General features: G+C 30.1%; 1 protein-coding gene across 6 annotated transcripts in view; it reads left to right on the forward strand.

The window, feature by feature from the left end:
• The window catches only part of LOC142319510 (uncharacterized), a 341,658-nt gene that overhangs the window by 150,843 nt on the left and 173,117 nt on the right, over window positions 1-17,698 (forward strand). For 4 of the 6 annotated variants that reach the window (XR_012755208.1, XM_075356870.1, XM_075356889.1 and 1 more), the window contains exons 13-14: window positions 560-688; window positions 4,582-5,392. Coding sequence is in view for 5 of the 6 variants with exons in the window: in XM_075356870.1 (XP_075212985.1) it covers window positions 560-688; window positions 4,582-5,392 (940 nt within the window). In the remaining variant the exon portion in view is untranslated. The remainder of the gene's footprint in view (window positions 1-559; window positions 689-4,581; window positions 5,393-17,698) is intronic. The other 2 variants (XM_075356902.1, XM_075356912.1) reach the window with 1 other exon arrangement.

Here is a 17,698-nt window from a genome sequence, read left to right on the forward strand (position 1 = left end):
CATTATTAAAACAGGCTTTACAGTTTACTTCATCTTGCTCAAAATTTACTAATTCATTCATTAGAATGTGGTTATATTTGTCATTGCAATATTTTTCTTTATTATTGCTACTATTTTGTTTTTGAATGTTTGCCCTTACGTTTCTTGATGTATGTATTTATTGAAATACAATATTGTGAATGTTTATACCTTGATATGAGTTGGCTGAATAATAATGTAAAAAAATACATTTTTAAGAGCTAATATTGTAAGTAATAGAATAAAATAGAATTATAAGTAAATAAAATAATGTATAGTTACTACTGGTTATGTGGAAAGCGTTAATCAATAAAAATAACCAATTATTCTATATAAGTTTAAAAAGATAATTGTTAAATATTTGCTGAAGAATCTTAACAGTTAACATAAACTGTAATTATTCATGAAAACTTTTTTTCATGGTTGAGATATGGTAGAAAATACAGTGCATTCAAGTATCCTCTAATTAAAATGTTGCTGTATGAAGTCAAAGTCATGTTATTTGATTATGGTTTTACATTTTAAAAATTTTGCCTCACAGAGAGTGTCAAGAGAATCATTAACTCGTGGTGGATCTCAAGAAGATCCTGTTCAGTTGCTGAGAGACTTGCAGGATTCAATGGAGAGAGAAGCAGACTTGAGAGAACAACTTCGATATGCAGAAGAGGAGGTTAGTGATAATTTATTGCTTTTTTTAGTTTTTTATGATATTATAGTTTATGTATTTATAGATTTCATTTATTGACTGTTAAGGCTGGTAAACACTTTTGACAGTCAGTTTTTTATTTAATTTTATCCCAGTCTATATTCCAGTTACTTAAACTCAAACTAGTTATACTTAACTTTTAATTTGATAAATTTCTCACAGTTGGAAGTAGTTCAAAATTTTAATGAAGTTTGAACATTTATTTTGAATTTGTATTTTTCTACTGATACGATGTGTTCTAACTGAGTATTTTAAATTCTATGAATGTTTGATGTTTTTGTTCATGAAACTCCTGCAGGAGGCGAGTATGTTAGCATATTTCTTACCAAACTAATTGAAGATTGATTTATTGTTTCCAAGTCATATCAAAATTTTTGGTATTGAGAATGCTATACAACTGACAAAATATTGGTTGTGACCTGCTTCAGCAATGGATTACATCCCTTCTCTGTCAGATTATATTAGATATCAGGGGAAAAAGCTGCTATAGAAAGAATAGAATTATAATATCGAAGACAGTCTGAAGAAAGATCTATGAAAAGCCTATTGTCTCTTTCATTTCCCCACCTTATACAGAAGAATGAATACTAATTTCTTTTTATTGAGAGATTGTGATGATTACCAGGAATGTATGCATAAAATAGGCATTGTAAGTTCACATACATACCACTTGGGTATATTTAGAGATAAAGAGTAATAATGAATTTTTTTTAACAATATTAATAGCTGATAAATAATTATGACATTGTATTAGTATATAGCGTCGAAGAGCTACCATGTATAATATTTTAATAAAGTACTTTATTTATCAAGTTTCTTTTATTTTTCTCTTGATTGCAAATTTTTTTTACTTACTGCTTATAATAAATAAATATAGTTTATAAGATCTACAAAACTTATATTTTATAGAAGTCATATAAATACAAAACACAGGATTTTGTAATAAGACAGTGATTGAAAAATCATGTAAAGTGATATCCTTACTCAGAAAAAAAAATTTTAGATGATGAATTTTACTGACAGAGAAATTTTGACTGTGAATAAGGCAAGACAGAAAAAAAATCATCCACTTGTCTTTCAGTGGGCAGCAAGTAATGATTTCTTTTATATAGTACTAACTCATCTGCAATATTAAGCTTATTTAAAATTGCAATTATACTCAAAAAATCAAGAAGTCCTTAGTATGTGAAGGTTCAAACTGTGAAATAAATTCACCATCTGTTATTTAATATGTCATTTCTAGGAGACAGGAAGTATTGCTGGCCCTATTCATTTCAAGCATATGAATGTTTGTACTGATGAAAATTAATCAGGATTCATTGACGCATTCAGCTAGAAATTCACTTTTAGGGACTTATAGATGTAGACCATCTTACAGAATAAAGCATCCATATTCATAAAGCATCAAGACTTGAAGTTCCACTTACGTGAGATTTATTTAATGCGTGTATTACAACAATTCGACAAATAAACATGATGGAATATTGCTGGTGATTTACCTGATTTGTTAGAAATTATAAAACTTAAGAGATAATGTTTATTTTTTGGTGAAGCATGGTTTCAACTTGGTAGATTCTTAAACAGTCAAGATGGCAGTCAGATATGCTTTGTCTCTTAAAAGAATTATCAGTTCATTTTTTTATCAGAGATAGTAACATCTGAGTGTTATCAAGAATTATCAAACGTTCTGTAGCATTACTATAACTTCATCAACAGTACTGTTGTATGCAAACGAGGTAGAACAACAGTTTATTCATACACGAAACTTAATAGTACAAGTGCTGCATAATTTATTTTTGGGACTAACTCATACCTTGCAAAGTTTTCCTCCTCAATATCCAGATCTTTTTCTCATTTACTTTTATTTGCTAGAAAGAAAATGACTTTTTGGGGAAAAAATGTTTATTTAAATAATGTCCACACACATGATGAATCTGAAATAAACCTCCAAAACTGCATATAATCATTTTTGAACCACTTAATGAAAGTTCCAGTCAGAATGAAAAAGGACAGCTGAGCATGTATGGTGCATGGCAACCCAACTTTCAATATTTCTTGTGACAACTGGCCTCTGTGGCACGAGTGGTAGTGTTTTGGCCTTTCATCCAGAGGTTCTGGGTGTGAATTCTGGTCAGGCACAGCATTTTTCATATGCTACATTTTCATATCCCATGCACAAGCTTCCCGCTTTTGCCAAACTATCAAACTAGGCAATTTAGTAATAAACGAATAGTAGTATTATTCTACTACTTTTAGTAAATCTTACTACTTTAAGTAAACCAATAGTAATATTAAACATTTTATCCATTCAAATACTGATGAACTACTGAGAATGCTTCTAATTTACTCTTTTATATGTTCTTCACTGTTTGATATTTTCTGTGTAGAAGTAACATTTTTATGATTCTGACCAATTCATATTATTCATTTGTCAATGATTTTAAAAATGTATTGACACTTGTTTTTAAATACATTTGAAGCCAAATTCTTTAAAAATTGTAAAATTTCCTTCTTGATTAAGTGGTTTGGCTTATTGTTTGCAATTAATTCCATAAAAAAAATAAATAAACTATTGTAGGATATTCCCACCTGCTAAATCAAATAGATTTTTTGACTCTTCCAGTTGTTATACTTGATGTGTTGCATTTCCTTTAGAAGATTCATTTGTATGCTTGAAATTTTTTGATGATTTAAGATGGTTGAAACTAGTAGAGCAAAGGAGGAATTTAAATTAAGCGGAACCAAAATCTCATCATAATATCGCTTCTTTACAGAGGTACTCATTCTCATGTTTGCACCTCCAGGTTCTGACTTACTGAACTCTAGATTGTTTATATTTTTCAGATTTAGTTACAAGCTTCTAGAACTTATTTTCTGAAATTTTTCATATACGGAGTGTTTATAAAAGAACTCCTTGGCTCCAAAAAATTGTAATTAAATATTGGAATCAATTAAAAGCATCTGGTTTACATATTTATGTTTGTTATATTATTATGCTTTTCATCGTAAATATTTGTCATGGTTGGTACCGCTGTGTGACTTTCACTATGTATTTGGTCAGCAGTCTCATTCTCCGTCATAATGACACATGACTGAGCAGCAGCAGAAAGCTCAGTGCATGATTTCATTTATCAAAACAAGATAGTTTATCACAGTTTATCGTAATTATCAACTTGAATATGGCAGTGTCGTGCCTAAGAATAAAACAATACTAAGTTTTAAGGAATTTAATCAGTTTAAGAAAACAGACAATGAGAAAGAGGAAAAGGGGAAGTTACCAGGTAGGCCATTCATATCTGAGCAGAATGTGGAATGGATCCAAGCATCTTGTACATGTAACCTGAAAAAGTCATAAGCAAGGCCCAGATTAGAGTTAGGAATACCTAAATCTACACTGTACAAAGTGGTGCATAAGAGGCTTAGACTGTGTGTGTGTAAGATACAACTTTTACATGAAATCAAACCCAATGATAAAGTAAAAAAAACTGGAGTTTGCATCTTTAATGCTTAATAACATTGATGAAAATGAGGCCTACCTGAAAGATGTCATGTTTTCACATGAGACAACATTGCACATTAGCGGGTCAGTAAAACAACACAGTTGCAGAATTTGAGGATCAGAGTGGTGGCTCTGATCTTTTTAAGCTAAGTTACATTGACAGTAAGAGATTATCATGAATATTGTACATAACAGATATTAAAACTTATGCTTATAATTTTTAAATAAATTAAATTTTGATACTTTGGAATTTTTACATCCTTATTAAAAGATAAATTATAAACTGATGTTATTGTTTGTTTTAAATTAAAAAAAAAGAAATAATTTATGAAGTAAGTAACTGTAAAGTGGTTTTTAGATATTGAAACTTCAATTGAAGAAAAAACGGCATGTGATTTCTCCTGGTGTACATCCAGATGTAGTTCCGGCAAAACAACTTATTGCAGAAGCAAGGGGTGCTTTTTCTAACAGTACTCAAACTGCTTTGACACGTCTTACCTCTTTGGCATCTCAAGTTGTTTCATTACAAACACAGACTGATATTCTTGTTGATGAGCAAGTACAAACTGTTGGTTTATTAAGTGAAGATAAGCAATTACAAACTGTGTGTAGTGTTATGTGTTCATCTGTACAAACTGATAGCCCATTAATAATAGATGCTGATTGTAATACAGAGCAGTTGTTATCATGTGATCAGAGCACAATAACTGATTTAACTTCTAATTATGTAACTCTTGGAGTACAAGTAAATGAGGAAGATATTAATAAAACGAGTAAGGTTGAAGCTAAATTAGTTTCGGTTAGAAATAGTGTATCAACACAGTGTCCTAGTAATGAAAGTTTTAAGTTAGATTATGATAACAGTGTGGCTAAGGAAAATGGTAATTTATATAGTTCTGAGTTGTTTAAGAATTTAATTTCATATAGAAATAGGTGTAGATTTAATAATTCGATGCATTATTCTGTTGGTTGTGATTTGACCAATATCAGGTCAAACTCTTGTCCAATGAATTTAAATAATATTAATTTGGTAACAGAAATTGGAACACAGACTGATGAAATGAATATATTTCAGCCAGTTACACATTTTAGTTTAGGTTTACCTTTTAGTCCGTTTTTATCAACAGCTGTACGTTCATCACCACTTGCAACACTACTCAGTCCATTAGGTAATAAGAATTCTTTTTCGCCTGTTTTTGTTTACTCTGCCTTTATGTATAAAAACTAACAATTTTACATACATATTATGTATTTGAACTTTGTGTATAATTCATTTTACAAGAATTTCTAGAAATTCTGTTTTAGTTGTTGCATTTTGATGAAATTTTTTAGTACTAACCTTTATGTTTTTTTTTTTTTTTTTTTTTACATAATGTAGGTTTATTTGAGCAAAACCATAATTTTATAACATATTTTATTTTAATAAGAATTTTAATATTTAGATGAGAGCCGTATGTTTTTGGTACGTATGGGTGTATAATATGATTCAGTTTGTAGATTTCAAGCTCAGGAAAAAGGAAAGATTGTAATTTATCTTAGTAAAACGCATTAAGAATGCTGTTTTGTGTTGCTGCAGAACCCAATTTAAATTTAAATGAAGGACTATTAAATGGATTTGAATGCCAGTGTTAAAAATTTATTTTGGCTCTTAGGGTTCAATAAATTATAATTTTTTAGTAGTGGATGGTCTGAGATATAACTCGAATAATTGTTAAGTAGGGGTCACAACTAGGTAGTTAATGACTTTGATCTATGTTTTATACTGTCTTTGTTTTCTATTCATTTACTCTATAAAGATCATATACTTCTGTACTCCAGATAAAACTATTAATTTTAAGTCTGATTATTTTCATTTTACAGATGTTGAAGTATATTAATGCATCTTGAGAATAATGGAGCACTTTTTAAGAGCTCCATTGATTTTTCATTAAATACAAGGGGTTATATTAAAGTTTTTCCTTAATACTTAATTTTTAACCATATCAAAAATATTTAGGAAATTATTTGTAATAAAGTCAATTTTTAAATTGCAATAATATCAGTGTAACTTGATTCATAGCAAATTAAAAAAAAAAAACAAAGAAAAACAAGAGGGAAGAGGGTTTAGTAGATGGCTTACTGAAGATGGTTTTATTTAGCTCAAAGCTTGATGGTACACTGTTTTTTGTTTGTCCGTCTGGAGCACAGACAAATAAATTATTTGCTATTGACAAATAAATTTTCCCTTACAGATGAAAAACTAACTTTTTTTCATCTGGAAGGGGAAGAAATTAACTAGCCTTGTTAAACTTGTAAAGTTTGGCCCTTTGTGGTAAACTTGGCCCTGAACCTTAAAAGTATGCATAAAACCTTTTTCTTGTACTACTCACCAAACAATATCATTTGAAAGCTGGAATTGAATGTTGTTATATTTTTGAGGAAATGTTTGGAGTCTGCTATGCTACCAGAGTAATAATACAGCAGAGGCTCAGGAGGCACTTTAAGAGTCATCAGTTTCACTTCCCCATTTGAGCAACACATCCCAGCTGGTTACATATGACATCCATGTATATAATAAATAGGCAAATCCTGGAGCCAACTCAGGGGCTCCTCGGGGCCAAGGGGTCTACCCATGGCTGCAGAGCTTGCTTCACTCACCATTCTCAATTTGCCAGGGTGACCAGCACCCTGGACAACCACAGAGCTTGTAATTATATTATTCATGCTTTTTGGATTCCATCTGTGTCGATCGGTTGTTCACATTTCACTAAAAGAGGGATTTCCTTCTCATAACAATTTTGTTACCTTTCCTAACTGTGAAGATTGCTGTTTCCCGGATTCTTTATTGATCCACAAAGGTCGGTTTCAGAAAGTATTTATTTTTTAGAATGCGTATAGATCGTATGTAGGCTGCGTACCAGGGAATTTATATTTATTAAAATAATTTTTATATATTTGGAACAAAAATGTATTACTATAAATGAAGAAAAAGTTTGAAATTTTCGGTTTTGGTTTCCTAAAGATAAATATTTTTCATTCTGTTACAGTCTTTTCGTCGTACGGTATCTCACGGTAAAAATTATAAAAAATTGTATAAAAGAAAAGTATATTCCGTAAGTTTTGTATTTTATACCTCATTACTGTATAGATTTATACTACGTCTGATGGTAGCGTTAACAATAAAATGTTTAGAAAATTGTGAACGGTTATTTGTATAAGAAGGGATCGAAATTTTTTAGGATTTCTATTTTGCGTGTTTGTATAGTTCTCTCTCAGTTTACTCTCCTTAATGTCATATAAATTTGTTTGTATTGGGAGTTATCTATCGTATTCTATAAAAATTCGATCACCGGCCAGTCGGTACACCGATTAGTTTTTATAGATAAGCCGATTTTGGATTCGATTCCCGCAAGATGTAAATTCATCCTCTATGTTGTAATATGTCTTACACTTCCGGGTCGTATTAAAAAAAAAATTCAAACTGTTATTAAATTTTATATTTTTTGTAAATTGTTTATATGTGCCGTTTATAGGAACTTGAAAAGAAAACTAAAATACAAAAAATAGAATATTAGTAACTATGAAAATTAAAGTACATACACCTTTGATGACAAAAAATTTGTAACTTATTTCTTTGCTATGGTGGCAGAAATGTAATAATGAAGTAAAAGAATTAATTTATTTTTTCCTTAATGATTATCTTTAATTCACAAATTCACCCTCCTTGAAGGTGAAGAAATAATGAATATTTTTAGTATCTTAACCTTCAAGGGAGCTAGGGCCTCAGTCGGTGGCTTAAAACCTTCCCTGGGATAACACAAATCCATCCTGCAAATTTGAAAGTAATTGGTCGGTTGGTTTTCACGTGATGCGATAACAAACAAACAGACAGACTTTATAAATGTATATATATATATATATATATATATATATATATATACATTTCCGAATGACCGTGGTCTGTTAGATCAAAAGTGTACCTGAAGCATGCAAAAGTTAGCCTTCATCTTACTAACAAATACCCTGTTTGAATTTTGAAAATCAAACAATTGTTTGCAAAGATACTATAAGAACACCCCATTTCACCTGCCAAAACAGCGCCCCAGGGGCACTCCATTTGTTACCAGTTGTGGGTGATGATTGGTTTAGCCTCCCACAAAGTGCTCGCGTACCTCACTACTCTACCCTCATATGCCGTTCCCACAGGAAGCCCGTTACTGTTAGATAGAATTTTTTTAATATTATTTTATTTAACGTAAATTTAATTTTAATATTTTTCATTCGATTGATTTGAATCATTCAGTTTAAACCCAGCTCACACAGTGATAGAGACTCACAGTTCATAGTTAATTAATTCAACTCATTAAGGTTTGTATTTTAACTGACAAATCTCCATTATATATATATACAGGTGATTCAAAGAAACGGGAAATTTTGAACGTTTTGTTGGTAGCCCTGGGCGATTGGTACCACTTGATAAGTAGAGCCAGCCTCTCTAACCTAACCTGCCATTTAGTTGTCATGGATCCTTGGAGTGGTGGCGAACGTGCATTTGCTATCAAAGCGTTTTACAAAAACAGTGACAGTGTGGAGGGAGCGCTTAGAGAATTTCGCCGTCATTTTAATCTGGGACGGCACGACCGTGTTCCATCAGCACATCCAATTAAAACATGGATATCTAATTTTGAGGAAACTGGTTCGGGAATGAAAAAGAAACCTCCAGGCCGTGAGCGAACCGTCCGTATACCACAGAATGATCAATCTTTACAAGATGCTGTCACACGAAGTCCACGTCGGTCAATCCGTCGTCTCTCAGCATCTTTACAAATGCATAGTTCAAGTGTTCGAAGAATGTTAGTGAAGGACTTGCAATTCCATCCATACAAGTTGCAGATTGTCCAGGAACTAAAACCGAATGATGCAGTTGTGTGAGCACAATTCTGTAATGTAATGGTTCAGAAGATAAATGATAACGAAGAGTTTGTTCACGAACTGTGGATGTCAGACGAAGCGCATTTCCACCTCAGTGGATTTGTTAACAAGCAAAATTTCAGATACTGGGCACAAGAAAATCCTACGCAGCTACACCAGGCGTCCGTTGCACAGTCAGAAAGTGACCGTGTGGTGTGCTATGTCATCTTACGGTGTTATAGGCCCTTCTTATTTTTTTGAGGATGACAACGGTCTTGCGATTACAGTGACGTCGGCTCGTTACGTAGCCATGCTTGAAACCTTTATTGTGGAACAACAAAAGAGATTTCCACCGATTCTTAACACAGCTTGGTTTCAACAAGACAGAGCAATGCCACATACTGCACGAATATCGATGGCAGCTGTACGCCGATTGTTTGGACAACGCGTCATTTCACGAAATGGTGACATTAGATGACCTCCCAGATTGCCTGATCTCTCAGCTTGCGATTACTTTTTACCTTAAAAGCAAAGTGTTCCACAGTAGACCTGCTACAACGGAAGAATTGAAGGCAAAGATCCGAGAAGCAATTGCAGAAATTCTAGTTGAGATGTTACGTCAAACCATGAACAATTTAACGAAGAGACTTCGTGAGTGTTTACGTAGAAGAAGAGGTCACCTGGAAGATGTCATCTTTAAAAAATAAACTAAAATGTATGTATCTTAAAATGGCAAAATTTGTACAATTACATGAAATAAAATTCATTTTCTAAAAAAATTTTTCATTAACATTATTTAATTTTTTTAATTTCCCGTTTCTTTTAATCACTCTGTATATGTATATATATATATATATATATATATATATAATTTTTTTTTTGAGATGAAATATATTTAAAAACTTTATCAGTTATGCCAAGAAACATTGGTAAAAATTTGTTTGCGATTGATCGACTAGTTTTTTATTTATTCCCAACAAACAAAAACTCTCTTCCTCTTTACATAATAGCATAGATTATTTAAAAGGATTTGAAAATTCTGCATTAAAAGTTCAAAAAATTATTTACTAGATGTTTTGCAACTGTCTAACCTTAAATATGGATAGAACTGTTGTATTATGTTTCACAGCTAGACATAATATTGCTAATTGCTTGAATAGAATTCCCATTAATGATAGCAGTAATATATTTGTTGCCCATAAAGTGGAATTTCTGGATGTTCTCGAGACAGGACGGTGAGGAGCCCGAAATGAGCCGATCGCTTGCTCGAGTTCTCCTCACAGTCGAGCCACGCGCGTATTTCAAATTCAACTTCTAATTGGTCTCTCAAAAATCATATTTAATTTTTAATTTGTTCTCAAAATATGTCGTCTAAGTATTCAATTACATGGTTATATACGAATTTTGTATATTTTTTAATTTAATGGTGTAAATAATTATTTTTCTGACAAAAATAAATTTAAAGAATTGATGAAACAACGACTGCTTTAATTTCGATTGATTAATATATTAAAAAAAAAATAATAATTCGTAATTCTATTAGGCTGAAAATGTTTTCGCTGTTTTTAATTAGAATTTAATGCTGGGAAACGAGAACTTTTTAACGTCCTAATAGATTAATAATTATTAATGAAATAAATAACAAAGTTTTATTGATTTTTGTACACCATTTTGAATTTTGATAAACGAATTTAAAATTCGTAATATACGACTTGAAAAACACTTGTATAACGAATTTCATTAAAAACAATTAATTTTTTTTTGCCCACCATTTTGAATTTTGAAAAACTAAATTTAAGATTCTTAATAAGCGAATCAAACAATCTATTGGTACAAATTTTCGTCGAAAATGGACTATCAGAAAATTGTATTGGGTGAAAGGGTTAATGAAATAATAAAAAAAGTAAGATAAAAATAATCGAAATAATACATTTATAATTAATCAAATATTTATTTTTTATTCAAAAATAATTGTAAATAATTCGTTCAACTAAAAATTATGAATAATTAATAATCATTTCATTGGTAAAATTGTAAACAAAAAGCCGTCAATTTAATTCACGTTCAAGTCGTCATTTCTTTATTAGAAGTTGAATTTGAAATATGCACGTGGATCGACTGTGAGGAGAACTCGAGCAAGCGATCGGCTCATTTCGGGCGAGTTCGTGGCTCCTCACCGCCAGTCTGGAGTCACAAGTCAACGTTAGCGCTTACTCCAAGGTCGGGTGAGAGATGCACGGCCGTAAGAGAATGTTATAAAACGCGATGTCGAACATATAGGTCTAAAATTTAAAAACATCCTCGCCGTCATAAAATTCTCAAACCCCGAACATCACTAAAAAACCAGGACTGTCCGGACTGATTCCGGACGTATGGTAAGCCTACTTATATCCAGATTTTTTTTTGTTATACTGAAAGCTGTAGTCTGTTTAAAACACCGTTCTGGCCCCAGAAGGATGGAAGTGTTACTTTTTCTGTTATGCAATTTCTAACGCCATAGTAAACCGATAATTTTTTCGCCCAATACAATAATGTAATTTTCACCTTTACCACCACACTAATAGATCATTCTTATCAATGAAAAAATTTATGATGTAGGATCGTCAGCATCTCTCTCTCTCTCACTGGAAATTCAACTCTCTTTTCTAATGCATATAAAAGCAGTACATCTCAGTCTCAGTTCAGTAATTGCAATTTGGATTTTACCTTTAGCAGTTTAGTTACACCTTTTATCTTTTCTTTTGGCCGTGGAAATTTTAAATTTTCACAATGATCAATTTTTTTTTACATAAAAAGCAATTACATAAAAAATTCTTAAAATTGAGTTTTGTTAAAATTTATTTCTTACATCAAAAGAAGGTGTAAATCTCTATCTGTATGTAAGATGTTACCTTCTTGATTTTAATTCATTATCAAGATACACTTCATGGTCTGGATGGTAAATTTACCCTTATCTATAAAACAAATGTCTTCATCAGCCTGTAACCAATTATTAACACTCGTGCAGGTGACTTAAGCTCTGTTTGTATCTTTATGATAAAATAACTTCCTTTTACTAAGAGTTATTGCTGTATCTTTGTATTTTTTAGACAATTTTAAAGAGTTTTTTTTTTTAATTTAGTATTACCACTTAGAATGTTTTTATTAAAAATTAATAAAAAAGTAATAACCTACATTATGAATTCTTTTTTTAACATTTTTATGTAAAAATATTTATTTGTAATTGTATGATACATAAAACAATTATTTCTATATTTGTGGGAACTTAATGAATGTTGAACAGTGAGTTTATTGTTTTGTGTTCTTTTGCTTTTCCAAACATATACAATAACTAAAATTCAGCCATTGACTACAGAATGACTTTTGTTGACATTTCTATCAGTTGTGCCCTATGCTTGACACCTACTTGTATCAACTCTTGTTGTAGTTCATCAAAGGATTTTCTCAAATTTGTCATTAGTTCCAAATTTTTTATTTTTTCTTCATCCATGTGCAATTCAAGTTTTCCAGTAGTATGAGCCATTTATATTTATTTTAAGAAATGAAAATCTTTTTAAGTTCATTATACTGTAACCATTTTATATTATTAGAACATGTGAGGATTAACCTTGGCATTGTTCTGGGAGTGAAATATTCCAAATATTATCCAAATATTTTTAATATTTATGTTTCCTTATTTCTGCATTTAATTTTTATAAACGTTACAGCTGCTGATGGGAAAAAAATTTCTTATCATTTATTTCCTTTATAAAAAGAATATATATTTTTATAATTTCTTGAGCATTAAAAAATTCAAAATTGCAAAACAAAGTTTTATTTTTGGGGTTCCCACATTCAAGGGGCAGTTGTTGGGTAAAATTAATTTTTAATAAAAAAATTGTTAAGTGGTAATAGTAAATTTATAAAATCTGATGTGGATACTACCTGACTTCTTTGTACGTATATTACATAGACACATTTTTAAAAGTACATAAAATTTTATTTCACCGATAACTTCTGATTTTTTTTTCATATTTTTTTCCTTGTACGAAGTAAAGGAAGTATTGTGATTGCGAATAATTTTGGTATTCAGATTTCAACGGAAATATACATTTTGACCATCCTTGAATCCATTTTGACTGTACGTACGTACGAATCTCGCATAACTCAAAAACGATTAGCTGTAGGATGTTGAAATTTTGGATTTAGGACTGTTGTAACATATAGTTGTGCACCTCCACTTCTGATTGCAATCGACTGAACCAAAAGTGTCAAAAAAATCCAAAATCCCCAAAAATTTAGATTTTGGACTTTTTCTTAACTGCAGTAATAAGTCCTTATTGAGAGCTTTTCAGCGATATATCATAAGTGGTACTTGTTTTCACTGGTTCCAGGGTTATAGTCAAATAAAATTTTATTTATTGAAATATTTGGATCTTACAAGGGAAGATCTGTTACAAGGGTTGGTTCGAACCAGACTTCATCTCATTTTTTTAACTGTTTTTTTTAATTTAAATATATTGATTTATTAATAGTTTTATTAATCTGTGATTGTAAAAAAGTTTTACAATTAATAATTATTCAATAATAACAATAAAAAAAAAAAAAATGAAAAAATCAAACGTTATTAGTGAAATAAAATTTTATGTATTTAAAAAAAATGTGTGTATGTAATTTAATAGAGATTATTCCATATGTGCACATGTAATAGATTTGGTGAAATATCTGATTATTTAATATTAATTGAAAATTGTAATTTTGAATCATAATATTTTTGGATTTTATAGTTTAATTTCTGTTAATTTTATTTAATTATTCTGGAATTTCTGTTTAATTTTATCTACATTAAAGGTAACTACAGAGTGAATGAAAAATAGGCCCTCACAAGAACAATTTATACATTGAGGCATACATGCCCGATCTTTAATAAATTGCAAGAAATTCTTATCTTTTAGTTCATTAATTTTCTGTTATTGTTGGACAACATTCTCCTTAAGTTGGAGTTGATCTACATTTCGTTTATTTGTTTTTTGTTGCTAATCATTTAATCACTCTTTGGTTTGATATAATTCTTCTGATCTTAATTTGTATACACATTCTCTAGTTTTCAAATTTTCTCTTTACATTTATCATCCTCTCTTAATCTTTTTATTATTTCATTGGTCTTAATGTTTTCATCCTCTTTATATTTATCATCTTCTCTTAATATTTTTATTCTTTCTTTGGTTTTAACATTTTCTTCCTCTTTATATTTAACAACTTCTCTTAGTTTTTTTATTCTTCCCTTGTTCTTAACATTTTGTTCCTCTTCATATTCATTTGTTGTCGTTTTTTTGAGATATATTTCTTCACGTTATCTTCCTTTTTCCTGTATGATTGTTTCTTTATCATTTTTCACCAAATAATCCAATAATAAAAACTGAATATTTTACATTATAAGGTTGAAATTAATATTTATAACCAGTATACAGGAGTTCACTAAACAGAATAGTTTAATTGTTAATTTTTATTTATACAACACACCAGAAATCTGAAACTTTTGTTAATCAGCAACTCATGAAGATATAAATAATACTGATCTAGTAATATGAGAATAAATGGACCTTTACTCCATCCTAATATTTCATGTAGGATTGTTCAGTTAATAATTGTATAAATATTTGATGTTAATAAAAACTAATATTTCAGCAATTGTGTAACTGTCCACTTTATTAAAGAATTGGAGGGTCATATCCCACTTTCAACTGAAATAAGTTTAAATGAAGTGCGTAAAAAGATGTGTATGTATAATTTAATAGGCGTACAAGGAAGTTATGTGGTGTCCAAATCAGATTTTTTTTTATTGTTATTATTGAATTATTATTTATTGTCAATTTTTTTTTAGTCACAGGTTAATAATTATTAATAAATCAATATATTTAAATTAAAAAACAAAAGTTAAAATAAGGAAATGATGTCAAATTCAAACCGATATGCCTTCCCTTTGTAAGATAAAATATTTCATTAATTAAAATTTTATTTGGCTATAATTCTGGAACCAATGAAAATAAGTACCACCTATTATGTATCGTTGAAAAGCTCTCAATAAGAGCTTATTACTACACTTAAGAAAAAGTCCAAAATCCAATTTTTTTTTATTTTGGAGTTTTTTTGGCAAAGTCGATTGCAATCAAAAGGGGAGGTGCACAACTAGATGTTACAACAGTCGCAAATCCAAAATTTCCACATCCCACAGCTAATCGTTTTTGAGTTATGCGAAATACATATGTACGCACGTACATATGTACAGACGTCACGACGAAACTAGTCGAAATGGATTCAGGGATGGTCAAAATGTATATTTCCGTTGAAATCTGAAAATCGAAATATTCGCGAACACAATATTTCCTTTACTTCGTACAAGGAAGCAAAAAAAAACTTTTTAAAATTGTTTAAAAAATACTAAGATACAGCAATAATTCTAAATAAATTTGTGATTTTCTAGGAAGGGAGTGAACATTTTTGATTAATTTTTTTTTCAAGAAATACTAAAGAAAAAGGTCTCTCAAAAAATTAAAATTTCTACATTTTAAATGAAATTGGTAACTTGTGAGATGGATTTAAATTTAAAAAAAAAATTAAAAATTAAAATATTTTTTTGCCATAGATCGCTGGAATGGGAAAAAACTCCATTGAAGTGGAGAAAACTTTTATAATGGTTTGAAAGCTGATTATGTAGAAAATATAAATGCAAAATAGGCTCATTAACTTATTTTCTGAAGCAAGATGTAGCTAAAAAAAGAAAAATATATAGTCATTTTTTGAGAAGTGGGATGAAAATTAAATAAACATTTCTGGTAATTTGTGATCGTGATAAAAAACTTCAACTTCTGTAAGAAAGCACTTTTTAAAAATATCCCATTAAAGGTTTAAAATTTTATTTTGGACAAAACACCCCCACCCCTTTTTTCAATTTTTGAAAAATTAATACATCTTTCTTTAGTTATACCAAAGGGAGTATATCCCCTGTCCAATGACGCGCGCGCGCGCGCACGCACACACACATACACACACACACAACTTTATCATCCTATTTCATGATTCCTCAGTCCCCCCCACAAAGAAACACAAAAAAGTATAAATTATATGAAATAGTGCTGGCCCACTGCTAGTTAGCAGAAATTTCTTTCTCCCCAAAGGTAGTTCTGTCTACAAAGTTTGAAGAAAATAGGACAGTGGGGTCCAGAAAAACCAAATACAGGCCAACATACAAATGCACAAACATCCGTCTCACAAAAATAATTTTTTTGACTTGGAAGCATTATAATAAAAATTGCTTTCATAGTTTATTTACAATTTGTTTTTGTAAAAAAAAAATCTTTTTAATTGTCTTCTTAAGGTACAAAAATGAAAAAAAAACCAGTGGTTTTTTATGAGCGATTATTCATATACTTTCCCTTTATTGCTATAGAAACATACTGCTAGCTGGGAAAGTATTAAGATTACAAATCTATTTTAGAATTTTTTGAATGCTTTTAGAAATATTTTTTAATACATTCAAATTAAATTATAATATTCTTAACACCATTTTAATAGCACTTTTCATTTCAGTGTCGTAGTTATGTTTGAAGAATTTTGTTATAAATGTAGAGCTCCATTTTGTGAACTTTTATTGCAAAAATTTCATTGCACTGATTCAGAAAATCTTTATTTTTGCATAATATTGTTTAAAGTGTTAATTATTTATTTTTCTCCATTATTTCTGAGAAATTGTTAGGCACATTTAACAAAAGCTTTTTCTTAAAACTGTTTTCTTATTCCTTACAGAAGGCCACTTATAATTTTATAAAATCTTAAGAAAATCTTAAATTCTGAAATTATTTCTGGATTTAAAAATTTGAATTTTTCTATCTAAGATGTTTAAAAAAGTAGAAAAGTTTTGAGATTGACTACAGTATACTAGATTAAAAGTGAAAATTATAAAAATCTTACTTATGTCTGAGCTTGAAAGGTGGTTCTGATTCAGTTTATTACTTTCACCTTAAAATAGAATGAATCTACTGTAGTCAATTTTAAAACTATTCTATGTTATGGGATTATTTCAATTTATTATATTTCCCAGCAGTTATAGTGCAGTATAATGTAGTGTAATAATACTCGTCAAAGTTTACAAAGCTGAGTTGGTGCAGTCAGAAGGGATTGCTGAACCTGTGACAGTCTTCTTGCTACCTACAATCCACTGTACTATTAGCAGTGCCGACACTATTTCAGATAATTTTCACTTTTATGTGTTTTTTTTGGGAATCATGAGACATAAGAAATTTAAAAAAAGAGGATGATAGATTTTATTTGCGTGTGTGTGTGTGTGTATATATGTGTTTATGTGTGTGTCAGGCAGTGGACAGGCAAGTGCGTGTGAGTGCTTATGTCTGAGTGTGTTTGAAAACCTATTTGGGGTAATAACTCAGGTTTGACTGGACCAAAGATCTTAAAATTTGGTAAGGTTAATTTTATATATTTGACATTGGTGTTATTAAGGTTAGAACCATGGGTAGAAAAGATTAGTGTGATGGAAAGAGTCGGAATCATATCTCAGGTCAGTTTCTGGAAAATTTAGGAATGCTGAT

Source organism: Lycorma delicatula, chromosome 1, assembly GCF_047948215.1.
Source record: "Lycorma delicatula isolate Av1 chromosome 1, ASM4794821v1, whole genome shotgun sequence".
In the NCBI taxonomy this organism is placed as follows: Eukaryota; Metazoa; Arthropoda; class Insecta; order Hemiptera; family Fulgoridae; genus Lycorma; species Lycorma delicatula.